Below are 13739 nucleotides of genomic sequence, written 5' to 3' on the forward strand. Positions count from 1 at the left end.
CAGTACAAACACCCTTTCGTTTAAACACTCACCGCATGAGAACATTCCCATTGAAATCACAAACTGACGACTACATTGTGAAAAAAAAGGAAACTGGATCACACGGGATCACACGGGTTCGCGATGGCTCAGGGGTAAGATAAACCATGCACAAATAAATTCTTTTCGGAGGGCACCTAGGATGTTCAAAAGCGGTGAGTGTGTAAATGAAAGGGTGTTTGTACTGTGTGTAAAAGCCTGGCAGTATCTGTGATGGTTTACGGGGGAGGCTTACTGTGGCTTTAAACTAAAAATACAAAGTTTGCAGATTCATTAGGGCTTTTACTTGTGAAAGGGTTTTCTTTAAGTGGGGCAGATATAGATACTCTTTAAAAAAAAAGGTTAAGGATCGGTCAAGGATCTTGAAAAAAAAAGAGCTATAAAAATCAAGGTCCAGTAATTGAATTAAAACTGTTGTAAGAATCCATAAGAGGTCTGTGATGGTTGCTCTGGAAACACTTTTGGCAGACAGCTTTATTGTGCCATATTAAACACAGCTAAAGGGAATGATTCTGCTTATTTTGGAAAAGGGGGTGGTTTGGTTCCAAGTCCTGTTAAACTTGTGACATGCCATGCAAGGGCAACAACTTGTGATGCATGTGATTCAACAGGGTTCTGGTCATAAACGGTGCTCACTACTTTGTGTTTAACTGAAAAAACAATGCAATATATTAACATGCCTCCACAACAAAACCTGACACATTTTCACTGACCCTGATTTTTTTTAATTATATTTTTAAGAGTTACACAATAATACCAAAAATCTGCAGTCTGGCTGCTTTCTCCACCTCCAGTGGGAATTCTTCACCTCCACCTCGAGTGGGAATTCGTCATCTCTACCTCGAGTGGGAATTCTTCATCTCCACCTCGAGTGGGAATTCTTCATCTCCACCTCGAGTGGGAATTCTTCATCTCCACCTTGAGTGGGAATTCGTCATCTCCACCTCGAGTGGGAATTCGTCATCTCCACCTCGAGTGGGAATTCTTCATCTCCACCTCGAGTGGGAATTCTTCACCTCCACCTTGAGTGGGAATTCTTCATCTCCACCTCGAGTGGGAATTCGTCATCTCCACCTCGAGTGGGAATTCTTCACCTCCACCTTGAGTGGGAATTCGTCATCTCCACCTCGAGTGGGAATTCTTCATCTCCACCTCGAGTGGGAATTCTTCACCAAATTTATTTTATCACTGACACCAATGTCACTCTGGAAAATCAATACGGCCTCAAGTTCCCATATTACCACGAGGAACAGCCAGGCTAGCTGTTGATTTCTGGTATGTGTTTGAATGGAAGTCTCTTATCCCAAGTACAGGACCAGAGAGATTTGTGGTGATGTACATGTTTTGCATGAAAAGGAAGGTGTCTTTAAACGATGTTGTGAACAAGGCATCAGCAACAACCCATTTTGTTATGTGGAAGATATACTTAAGAAGTACATCTGCCTCTTTTGCTGTTGTTGTTGAGTCTGGTGATGGCATTTTTGGTTGTTCGGTTGCTTGTTTGTGTGTGTGAGTGTGCGTGCATGAGTGTGTGTGTGTGTGTTGCTCTAGCTGGGTTCATTGTTCAAAGCCTTGTTGTCTGTTTTACAACATCACAAAGAAAGAGCCCAGAGAGCGAATTACATGGGTTCTTACTTCCGGCCCTTCCTCCGTTTCCCACATATAGATCTGTCATAGCATCGAAGAGTTAGTGTGGACATACACACAAATACTCTCTTTCTCTCTTCTCTCTCTCTCTCTCTCTCTCTCTCTCTCTCTCTCTCTCTCTCTCTCTCTCTCTCTCTCTCTCTCTCTCTCTCTCTCTCACATAAACAAATATTGAATCAAAACACTTTTACACCAAGATTTATTTACATGATCACAGGGGATATACTTTGAGACTTGAGTTGTGTAAGTCGACACATTTCAATTCGACAGAAACGACTTCAAATCTACCAATCACTGTCAGTTGACACAGATTTGGCTTTGTGCAATTTAACTTAAAAATGCTGACAAATACTTTGTACTCATATCTTGTTTTAAACACATTACATTACAAAGTCTGGGATATCATAAACAAAACTTTAGAGGGGAGGGGGAATTGTTTTTTCTCCAGGTGAAATATTTTATACAGGCAATTGCAAAACTGATCATGTGTATTGATCGAAGCTCAGACCAGTTATTTACACCAAATATGTACACAAACAGAAACATTGACAAATTATTGACATGATGTATATTCTTTTTGTCTGTCTTGCATAAAACACAAACAATGTTAATAAATAGGAACAGCTTATCAAAATTGTTTTGTCTTTTGTTGAAAAAAAATAAGAAGGAAAAGAACAGATGGAAAAAGACTTGTCACCAAGTAGGTCATCAAAAAATAAGCCATGAACATAGCAAAGAAAGCCAGGTAGAAAAAAAAGAAGAGAGAACAAACAATATCTTTTAGATTATCTAAATTAGATTTAATGCAGAAAAAGAAAGATGAAATAAGATTCCAACTGGATTTCAAATCACTGGCCAAATCTTTGCTGAACTGCAAACAAACATATTCTCCAATCAACAACGACAAAGATTCAGGTGTGATATGTTTCTCGTCATGTGTTTCTGACCACTGTAAATCTTCAGTTATTGTTACACAATTTAGATGTAGGCTGTTCAGCTATCAGGTTGCTGGTAATATTTGATTTTTAATTTTTTTTATTAAGTTTGGATTTCTTTACACTGAAATCGATCAATATATATACACAAAAGTATCTAAAACATCACAACCATGCTTTCATTTTTACAAACACCTTGATTCCGACACAGATTAAATTTTCAACATTATTTTCTTTTTTATATATATTTTAACTCCTGTGCATAAAACCTTTACATATTCATTTAAATCTCCAGCACAGCAGCAAAAAAAAATCTTGAACCGCTCGTGAAAAAAACAAAAACTTTCACATCACAACCACAAACAAGCAAACCGAAAAAGTTTCTTGAATGTTTCCAGCTCAGACCAGCAGTCCAATCCTTCAGCAGTGTTTCCAGTGAGACGCTTATTTCTTGCCCTTTTTCTTGCCCGCCTTCTTGCCGCCCTTCTTCTTGCGCTGCTTGAGAGCCTTGCGCACCTTGTAGGAGCGCCAGAAGGCCTGGATGGTGGTGGAGGCTTTCACCATCATGGCCAGCTCTCGCTCGGCCTTCTCGCGCTTCTCGCGGGCCAGACGGCGCTCCTGCATGATGCCCACGTACTCCTTCTCCAGTGTGTTGAAACGCTCCTCCAGCTCGTGCAGCTGCTTCTTCTCCTCCGTGTAAACCGCGTCGATCTCCTCGTATTCGTCCTGGGGGAGGAAATAGATGAGAGGGGGGGGGGGGGGGGATTAGAAGAGAAAAACAGGGGTACAGTGGAACCCCCCTTCTAAGACCCCCCCCCCCCCCCCCCCCCCCGATTTAAGACTTCCTCCCTTTTAAGACCTTGTTTTTGCCGACTTTCTGTTGATAACCCCATTTTAGTACTCCCTCCTTTTTAAGACCTGATTTTCTCAGATTTTTTTAGGTCTTTAACTCATTGTCTCTCAGGTACGGATATATCCGTACCCACTCATATGGCTCTATCTGACTTGGTACGGATATATTGGCTGTTAAAAAGATAAAATAATAAAAAATAAAAATAAAATAACAAGGAAAGGGAGAGTGTATTATTCAAACAAGGAAAGATCGAGTTAATCATTCTGAAGGTGAAATGAGGATCACGCAACAAAGTTTGAAGCAAAATGTTTACCTGTCTCTCTCCAAGTTCCTGGTCATATCGCTGGATCCAGTTCTCCACCTCTGTCTCAATCTTGTACTTTTTCTGGAACAAAATGTAACAATTGATCGGTTAGACTCTTTTGGGTGATTTCACAGGTGTGCGCTGGTAGACACAATGGACTACATGCACACCTGAAAGTATGCAAGGAAATGAATGTATAAACCTATTTTCTTACACATTAAAAAAGAACACAAAAATGTAATCATCAAAACACTCACCTTAACCAAATGCATATTTAGGAGAACAAATACAGATAAACAAACATAAAAGCCCCTTCTCTTCTAAAGAAGAAAATTAGTCAGCTCTTGGCCATGTGTAGCCGGGTGGAGATTTCACAGTCATTGTCTTGTTCTTCTCTTTCAGTCCCAGCCCCAATTATCTCCCTTGGTCTGTTGCTGTGTTGTTGTCAGGTTCCTTGTGTGCAGATGCTGTGTTTTGATTATTTATTTTTTTTATTTTTTAATTTTTTTAACCTCAGTTGCATGCAGGTTTGCTACTACAATTATTTTTTGCCTTATTTTTTTTTATTTTTATTTTTTTATTTTCGTGTGTGGGTTGGACTTGGAGCAAACCTTCTTCATAGGTCTTTTCTTTTGTGTACATTTTTAAATCAACAAACTTTATCAGTAAACCAATATGTTTAAGTAAATAAATAAAAATAATCATAACATAAATTTATTCCTAATGTTCAGCTCAGTTTCCCATAATACACCCAAATCTAACTTTTTCCCATATCTAAATTTTCCAATGGTCATTTTGGTGATTAAAATACAATAATTCACAAAATAAATATAATCATTTTTTAAACTTTCCCTAAAATAACCCCAAAATACATTTTCTTCATTCAAAATAATGGCAACATGTATTTTCTTATAAACAAAATCTTTACATATTTTCCAACCCTTCATCACCTCTTGGCAACTAAATGTTCAAGGGTGTCTAATTCATTACAAAATTCACATTTATTCGATGTTCGTAATCCCATTTTGTTTAATAAAATATTGGTTGGATATATTCTATGTAATAATTTCCAGTGCAGCAGACGTAATCTTTCTTCTTTTGTGCTGTTAACAGCCAATAACCAGTTTCTCTTATCCAAATCTACATTATGTTCTCGTTTCCAAAAATCACAGGCACTCGGAATCTGGACATCAAGATCAACTAAACATGCTCTAATAAACTTTGCTGTTATATTTCCACCATTAATAATGAAATCCTGCAATGTAAAATATTGATATGGTTCTTCTCTTTCAGTCCCAGCCCCAATGATCTCCCTTGGTCTGTTGCTGTGTTGTTGTCAGGTTCCTTGTGTGCAGATGCTGTGTTTTGATTAGTTAATTATTTAAACAATGCAGGCACATCCTACTGATAGCTTGGGGCTGTTGTGTTCTCACTTGTGAATTTGTGGTGTGAAGACCGGTGTGCGGTCTTTGTGATTTGGGAATAAACAAAAGCGGCTAACTCAATCTATACTTACCCTGCGAAGTTCGCTCTCACTTTCGCGGTGCTCCATAGTGGCATTCTGCAGCTGAGATCGCAGCTGTCCAACTTCAGTCTGCAGCTTCTGTCGCTTGCCGTCCGAGTTCTTCTCGTCTGCCGCTTCCTGCTTCTCTGCATCCGCCCGTATCCTCCTGATGTGCTCCTCAGAGAACTTCTCAATCTGATGCAGCTCATTTTGAAGCTTTTTGATGACATTGTTCTTCTTTCGAATCTGTTAACCAAATTACAGATGTATTGTTAAAGTAATATACAGGTCAGGTAGGGTTAGATAAGGTAATATCATATCTGTCATGAAAATTCAGGTTGCTTCCTCCCTAAGAAAAGCAAGATGCCTTTTTCAAGCAAATCGTTCTGTGTGTCTAGATTACCAGGTAAAGTGGATTACTTTTTGCCTGCATTTTGCAAGCGAGTAGCCACAAAATCTTGAGAGATAAGTTCATTGAAAAAAGAAAAATGAAAATGAAATTATTTGTTTCATAAGTGTTTGTCTGTCTGTCTATACCTTTGGGTCGACGTACTAGTAAATGCAACGTTTTGTTTTGTCAATAATAAACGTTCCAATTATCCACCATTCTTGTTTTTTGATTTTTAAAGTACCGTGGATTCTCTAGATTTGTAAAATTTGCCACAAACTCCCCCCAAACGGTCAGAACCACATCTGGCCAAAACCAAGGTGCGACAGCAAGACTCGCCTCCTCCTCTTTGTCGTCATTTTTCTCCTTGAGGTCAGCCTCCAGCTTTTCAATGATGACAGCGCTCTGACGTTCCCTCTTGGAGATCTCTTTGAGGTACGCAATGCGCTCTCGCTCCTCCTCGGGCGTGGTCAGCAGCTTGTGCATCAGGATCTCCTTCAGCTCATGCAGGAACTGCAGCAACGCCTTGCACTCCGACCCCCGCTGACTCATCTCAGCTTCATGGAAAAGATAGCAAATATTTGATTTATGAATTTATTTGGGAAACTTATAACTTTATCTGGCTTCTTAAAGCTTGTCTTTAACTGGGCGAAGTCGACTACACGAAGTCAACTTCGCAAAGCTGGCCACAGAAGCTTTAGCACTGAGTTTTCGGTAAAAAGACTTGGTGAACTCTTCGACTTCGGGCTCAATTAAGGATCGCCTTAATGGAAGTGGAAATGGAAGAGTTGCTCCCCTTTCAAACAGTGGTACCGAAACAGTGAAAGAAGTTGTAGTGAGCGTAGGTTATAGGGCCAACAGCATAGAATAAGGTTGGTCGGCTATTGGTAATCAGGATTTTCCTGTGCCTTATCATAAGTTCTGCAGAATGTTCAGGCAGGTAAACCATTAATTGCTAACCTGTGTGTCTCAGGTATAGTTCTGTGAGTGTTTTTTGGACTTTTTGAGATCAAATTTGTTGTTTTAGTGTTGTATTTCCTTTTTTTTATTCTCAGGAAACATTCAAAGAAACTGATTTTCATCATCACATTAATTTTGTCAAAGAATATACATGTAGTATGTCTCATTGAAGTGCACGAACAAAAGCAGAAAGACGTTTGGAAGAAACAGCTAACAACGTGTATTACCTTGGATGACAGTCATAATAGCGGGATTCAAGGAAAATGCACGGAGAACATTTCTGGTCGAGTGACTCAATTGCTGTGCCACCAGAGACAGGTTCCGCATGGTTGCCTCCAGCTGACTGTTGGTGCTGTGTGCGGAGCGAGCACTATATGCCGAACTCTGTCTCGGTTCTTCATCCACCTCGTCCGTTCCCCCCATCTCCTTTTCTGCATCGTCTATTGGATCGGGGCTCTTCTGCATGGCCGCTCGCCGATCCAACTGAATGTCAAGCTCCTGTCTGATGTCATCGTAGCTGGAGATGACGACACTGTGATGCTTCAGCAGCTCCACAAGCTCACCCCCGAGAGAAACTCCAAAGCGGTCGATGTTCTGCATGATGAATGGGAGCAAGGTGACGATCTCCAGTCTCCGGATGGTTTCATCGAACACACTCATCACCCTCTGGGCCTCCACCGTCGTCAGCTTCTTCCTCGCTGGCTCCAGGGCCCGGGAAGGATCCAGGCGTAAGTTCTGGAACCTGAATGATGGCTGGACGTGCATGGGTGCTGCTTGGCCCTTAGACGGCGGCTGTGGCCGATGAACCAGCTTCATATTCATGGTTGGTTCCACCGGTATCGTTGCCGTCATTGAGAGTGCCATGTTTGAGGCTGCTCACTGCTCACAGTTCTGTTTTGATTTAACGTGTCAGAAACAGACTTGACAAAGTCTGGCACACCCTGTTAACACTTGACTAAAGCACTTTTAATCCCCGATACAGTCACATGATTGCCAGAAACTCCTATTTTCACTCAAAACTGGGAATTGTATCTCCTGAATGTTATCACAGGGTTTGGTGAAGTTACCAAAGCCCTCTCACTCCAAACAGCGCTTTACATTGTTACAGTAGCAACAAGTAGATCTCAGTTTCTACCAAGACAGATAAACACTCTATCAATAAAATACCACCGATAGTGTATATCTGGCTGGAAATGATAATATAAAGTAAATTTAGTGCAAATTAGTGTGCATTTCTATCAAAAATATCATTTGTTTTTATCCGTGCGCATGAATATTGTAGAGCACATCACTAAGGACTTTTTACAGGAAATGGGTTTAATGTGAAGGTCGAGTGATCAAAATGGCGTCTTCTCTGGACAGTCCCCTCCTAATCCGAAACGAGCGAACCCGAACGCTAAGCATAAGTACGTACTCTTTTGTTTGTGACTAGTCTTGTACTGTTTGCGTTATTGTACTTGCAAAGTTGTCCGTGAAATATGTAAGACGAGTGTGTATGTGTTTTGTGTCTGCTGAATTTGTTTGTTTTGATTCTGAAAGTTTTTAAACCCCCCACCCACCCTCCCCCTTGCTGGTCTTCTTTTTTTTTGGTTTCTGGCTTTCGTCTGTCTTAGATACAACTTTTCTAAACAACACGATGACAGGTAATGTTCAAGAATAGTGTCCCAATTGAAAGAAGCTGTTGCAAACTTTGCAGGCTTCTTCTTGTTAGACAGCCACCTTCTACAGTATTACTATTAGGCCTAAAAAAAAAATAGGTGTGGTTACGGTAACCCGACCTACCCTATTTTTAGGGGCCGATCCTATAACTTTTTATTACATTTGTCAAACAAAAAAAAATACGAGTGCAAAAAACGCAATGAAAGCGAAAGCGCCCGAGTCGCACACTTATTTCCCTGTCAAGTAGGTTTAATTTGTACACATTAGAAAAAAAAGTAAAAAAAAAAAAAAAAGTGATTGCCTACCTACCTACCCTATTTTTTTTGGCTATGTTACCGTAACCACACCTATTATTTTTTTTGGCCTTAGACTATTACTATTAGTTAGTGTACGTAGACCCTATCGGTATTCCAAGCTCTCGAAATCTCTCGCAAACTTCAGAGCATAGCAAAGCATGCGGTACAGCGATCTCGTGCGAGCTGAACAAGCCAAGGTTTGAAGTTCTCGCGATGTTCAAAGCATAACAAAGAACGTGTCTTGCGAGAGCTGCTCAGATACCGAAAAGGTAGCATGCAGGGGGGGGGGGGGGGGGAGCTGTTGCTGTTGGAGAGAACCCTACCACTACTTGTGTGTCATAATTGACGCACACATACAAACAATAACACACACACACACTGACAAACACTGCACACACACACACACTATTTTGTGTGTGATTTTGCCTGGCTGTGTACGTACTCCTTTGCTCCCTAATTTGCTTTCCTTCTCTTGGTTTTGAGTATCTTCATTTTCTCATGCTCCCAGTTTGAAATGTGCAGTAAATTCACATTCCCTGGAGAATTTACTTGCTGAGGGTGAGTTCTTTGACAGAAACTGAAAGTAGAACGCAGAATTAACTAATCTTTGACAAATTTCATCCATTCTTGTGCATCACTAATAGTAATACCTTTAGGACTTTCCAGTTAACAAACTGAAATTCAGTACTATACTAATTTAGTAACCCGCTTCATGTACAAGCATGGAGATTATCTGCTTATGACATTTGATTTTATTACATCACAATACGTCATGGTTGGGCACTTGAATTTAATTTGTAACCTATAGGCTTTAATGAAGGTAATGTCTGTGCTGGGGCCCGGTAGCTCAGTTGGTAGAGCACTGGACTTGTGATCGGAAGATCGCAGGTTCGAATTCGGGCCGGGACGGACACGGGTCAACTTTATGTGCAGACCCAGAGACGGAAGCCATGTCCCACCCCCGTGTCATCACAATGGCACGTAAAAGACCTTGGTCATTCTGCCATAAGTGCAGGTGGCTGAATACACCTAAACACGCAGACACCTGGGTAGCGCGACTCCGTTGCTGCTAGCTTTCCACTGGGAGGAAGCGACCCGAATTTCCCAGCGATGGGACAATAAAGTAATGAAATGAAATGAAATGAAATGCACTGTGATGTTACTGTATGTCTCTGACCAGTAACTGTCACACTTCTTGTTTGGACAATACAAAATCACCACCACTGTTTAGGATATAAAATATATAGAGGTTACAACACAAGTGTTTTTTTATATGGCTTGTATCAAGACCCAGCGGATGAATATCAAGGGACTCCCTTTGATATTCCCGCTGGGTCTTGACTGAAATACAAGCCATATAAAAAATCATGAGTGTTGTAACCTGTATCAGGGCCTCACATCCACGTCGGACATCGAACATATATATGAGGATATTTTTTTCAAATGTCCTATACATTTTTCATGCAGGAGGACAAATGTCCTATTGTATTTGTCACAAAGTGGTCAATGTCTGATTATTCTATCATTTGATCCGGACATCATCAGTACTTCTCAATTTACAGTAGTTTGAATGCTATTTTATCGATGTATTGCGAAGCGATGTGTAGCAGACGAAATTAGACACTTTGTGCCTCTAGTACCAAAGAGTTTCCAAGGCTCGCAACTCGGAATGCTCGAAGCCAGATGAGAGTTACCTCCCTTCGCGCTTTCCCCGAAAATAACAAACATGCCGCCTAAACGAAAACTGATCCCAGAAAAGGGACAGAAGAAATTACACTTCAAGTCCCCTCCCTCATCATCTGTCAGTAGCACGGAAACAGCCCCAGAGCAGTTAGAGCCCGATCGCCCAGGTGAGAATGTCGATCGCGATAGTCAAACATCGGAGCCGAAGAAAGACACTACCCCCTCCCTCACCCCCACGCCTAACTTCGTCTCAAGCTGGGCGACATCATTCCCGTGGGTGTCACATGACCCAGAGAGGAAACTTATGTTTTGCACCTCATGTCAGCACACAGGGAAGTCCAACACTTTTACCGATGACTGTTCGAACTTTTGCAAATCGGCCCTTACCGATCATCAAGAAACCAAAGACCATGCTGTTAGTGTGCAAGTGCCATCTCTCCAGAGAGACAAGGAGATAGTTGAAACCCGAGAGCTGACAAAACAAGAAAAGGGGGCAGCTGTGGCAGTCAAAGCTGCTCACTTTTTGCCAAGAAAAGTATTTTTGTTCTTTTACCCTTGTGCCAAGAAACTAGTCAAGTTTAATTATATTTACGTTTTGTTACGGGGAAAAAAGGTTCTATTGATTTGTTTTTGTTCAGGACAAATGTCCTATCACTTTTATTGGCCAGGACATTTGTCCTATGCTACCTCTCCAGGATGTGAGGCCCTGCTGTATATCCCCGTCAATTGAAAGCCTCTTACACGGATTTGACTGAATACCTAGTGGTTACACACGCATCTCCTGAGATCGTGGACACCTTCATCGTCTATAGGGCCTACTGCACCGCAGAAGAGCTAGAAATACTCGCAAAATGCATCAAACAGCTTGTCCAGAGAACAATCGTAGTCGATGATGTACCAATAAGGGCGTGTGTACCGGGCACGCTGTAACTTCACATGAGCATAGCCTGAACATAGCAGTGCTGGTCAGACTGACTGGGTTTTTAACGATTGCTAGTTTGACTTCTGTTTTAGTTGAGAGCATGAGCACAGACACTCAAACACATACGGCTTGTCATGTTGATCACAAGAGAGAAATAGAACAGCGAATAACAGATTACGTCCCCATAATATGACGCGATGGACGACAGACGTCATGAAATCTATTGACGCTGTGATGATAGTCTTGGCAAGTCGAGACTAAAACTCAGCAATAGCACTGAATGACTCTCGCGCAAGTTCTCAAAAGCGTGCTAACCCATTGCACATCCGGTCGACAGGTACATGTGCACTTAGGAATGTCAAGGAGGACAGAAAGTAGAGCCAGCTATGATGTATATTGTGCACCCTTATTTATCCACTATTTTATGTGTTATAAGAGTGCAATAGTTACATCATAGATGTAACAAGAGAACAATGGAAATACAAGAAATATACCTAGAGTACATTTACAGAGACAAAGAAGGGAGGTCATGGGGATATAGATGATGATGATGATGATGACTATGAAGATGAAAAGAAAAACATGATGATTGAATAAAAATTACTAGTACTGATTTCCCCCGAAATCGGCGTATGCTGCCTAAATGGCGGGGTAAAAACGGTCATACACGTAAAAATCCACTCGTGCTAAAAACATGAGTGAACGTGGGAGTCTAAGCCCATGAACGAAGAAAGAAAGAAAAGAACTAGTACTGATAACTTAATAACATTGGTCTGCTTTGCTTATGTCATGCTTTGATAGCAGCTTCAAAACATAAGAGCAAAACTTTAGAAAAGAGATGGAAAATGCTCATAATTTAGTGGAGTATCAGTCTTGTCCGCAGCTTTTGTGAGAATGCGATGGACTTGATTTGATCAATTGTGAAACTTGTTCTGTGTTTTGAAAAGAACAAATCAGGAGCCTGAATATTGTCACAAGTGTGTTGTATCCACAGGCTTATAATTCCCAGTGAGTGAGAACCAAAAATTAGATTTTAAACTGTCGAAAGCATTAAATGGGTATGTATTTCAGTAGTTTCACAAGCTTTTTTTTATCACAAAATTTAGAAGTTTTAGACGCAAAAGTACTGAAAAGAAAAGACATTAATTAATATTGTTGAAAAGCAAAGTTTCATTTTTTTGTTAAAAAAAAGTGTTTGTTTGTGTGAGTGTGTGTGCAACTCATGTGCAGCAGTTAAAATGTAATATTAGTAATTGAAGATTTAAAACTATAGAACATCATTGTATAATACAAAAGTTCAGTGAGCTTTCTGTTTGGATCATCTTTTTGTTTCTTACTTTTTTGAATTTGTGTATGCCTTATAAAGTTGTGGAAATGCAAAACTAGCTTCCATTATTTATAATAATGACCATGCAGAATGGGGTATTTTGATTTCTGATATCAACTTTTTTTTCATCTGTAAGTGTTTTGAAATCTTGCTCCCAGGAGCTATTATTAAACCTGCATATCAGATTATCAGATTACCAATACCATGTGCTGTAAGCATGACTTTTCGTATCAACCTGTGGAGGTTTTTGGATACACTAAAGTACATGTACTGATAAGGGCATGGCTCATCTGTGTAAGTTTAGGGATGGCACACTCACTTCAAAACACTATGTGTTTGTGACCTCACCTGTAAAGTTGAAAAAAAGGAAAGTTAGGAAATAGTCAACTGTTCAACAGTCATCAGTGAGGATGTTTATTTTTTATTGAGTCACTTGAGAAAAAGTGACTCTATGTAATCGGTCAGTGTTAGTCTGTCCGGCCGGCCGGCCGTCCGGCCGTCCGTAGACACCACCTTAACGTTGGACTTTTCTCGGAAACTATCAAAGCGATCGGGCTCATATTTTGTTTAGTCGTGACCTCCAATGACCTCTACACTTTAACGATGGTTTCGTTGACCTTTGACCTTTTTCAAGGTCACAGGTCAGCGTCAAAGGAAAAATTAGACATTTTATATCTTTGACAAAGTTCATCGGATGTGATTGAAACTTTGTAGGATTATTCTTTACATCAAAGTATTTACATCTGTAGCCTTTTACGAACGTTATCAGAAAAACAAGGGAGATAACTAGCCTTTTCTGTTCGGCAACACACAACTTAACGTTGGGCTTTTCTCGGAAACTATAAAAGTGACCGGGCTCAAATTTTATGTGAACGTGACTCCCAGTGACCTCTACACTTTGACGTCTGCTTTGGTGACCTTTGACCTTTTTCAAGGTCATAATATTCAGAACTGCGAAAGTGACTCGATCGAGCATTTGCTCTTCTTGTATTGCCCACGTAATCAGAAATAACGACAGTTACGTAATACTGTACATCGTCAGTGAAATCGTGGGACCTCGTAGGTGACTTTGCGCCAGAAGTCATTTTTCGAGGTCCCACGATTTCACCGACGACATGTATATATATCTTTTTGTTTTTGATAACAGTCGGCTGGTTCTACATTGCTGCTCACATTGTTGTTGTACAGTGGAACCCCCCTTTTAAGACCTCCAAAAATCTGA

General features: G+C 40.6%; 2 protein-coding genes across 2 annotated transcripts in view; one reads left to right on the plus strand and one right to left on the minus strand.

The window, feature by feature from the left end:
* Positions 1 to 1868: 1868 nt before the first annotated feature.
* Positions 1869 to 7717, minus strand: LOC138976657 (dynein regulatory complex protein 10-like). Its single transcript, XM_070349528.1, has 5 exons — positions 6858 to 7717; positions 6010 to 6227; positions 5295 to 5528; positions 3788 to 3859; positions 1869 to 3347 (listed from the first exon to the last, which is right to left on the minus strand). The coding sequence occupies exons 1-5, from the start codon at positions 7492 to 7494 to the stop codon at positions 3066 to 3068; spliced, it is 1443 nt and encodes a 480-aa protein (XP_070205629.1). The 5' UTR covers positions 7495 to 7717; the 3' UTR covers positions 1869 to 3065.
* Positions 7718 to 7941: 224 nt separating this feature from the next.
* LOC138976663 (two pore channel protein 1-like) overlaps positions 7942 to 13739 on the plus strand; it is a 55062-nt gene continuing 49264 nt past the window's right edge. Inside the window, exon 1 of the mRNA XM_070349538.1 lies at positions 7942 to 8036. Within this exon, the coding sequence (XP_070205639.1) occupies positions 7973 to 8036 (64 nt within the window). The 5' untranslated portion in view covers positions 7942 to 7972. The remainder of the gene's footprint in view (positions 8037 to 13739) is intronic.

Source organism: Littorina saxatilis, linkage group LG9 (genome assembly GCF_037325665.1).
Source record: "Littorina saxatilis isolate snail1 linkage group LG9, US_GU_Lsax_2.0, whole genome shotgun sequence".
In the NCBI taxonomy this organism is placed as follows: domain Eukaryota; kingdom Metazoa; phylum Mollusca; class Gastropoda; order Littorinimorpha; family Littorinidae; genus Littorina; species Littorina saxatilis.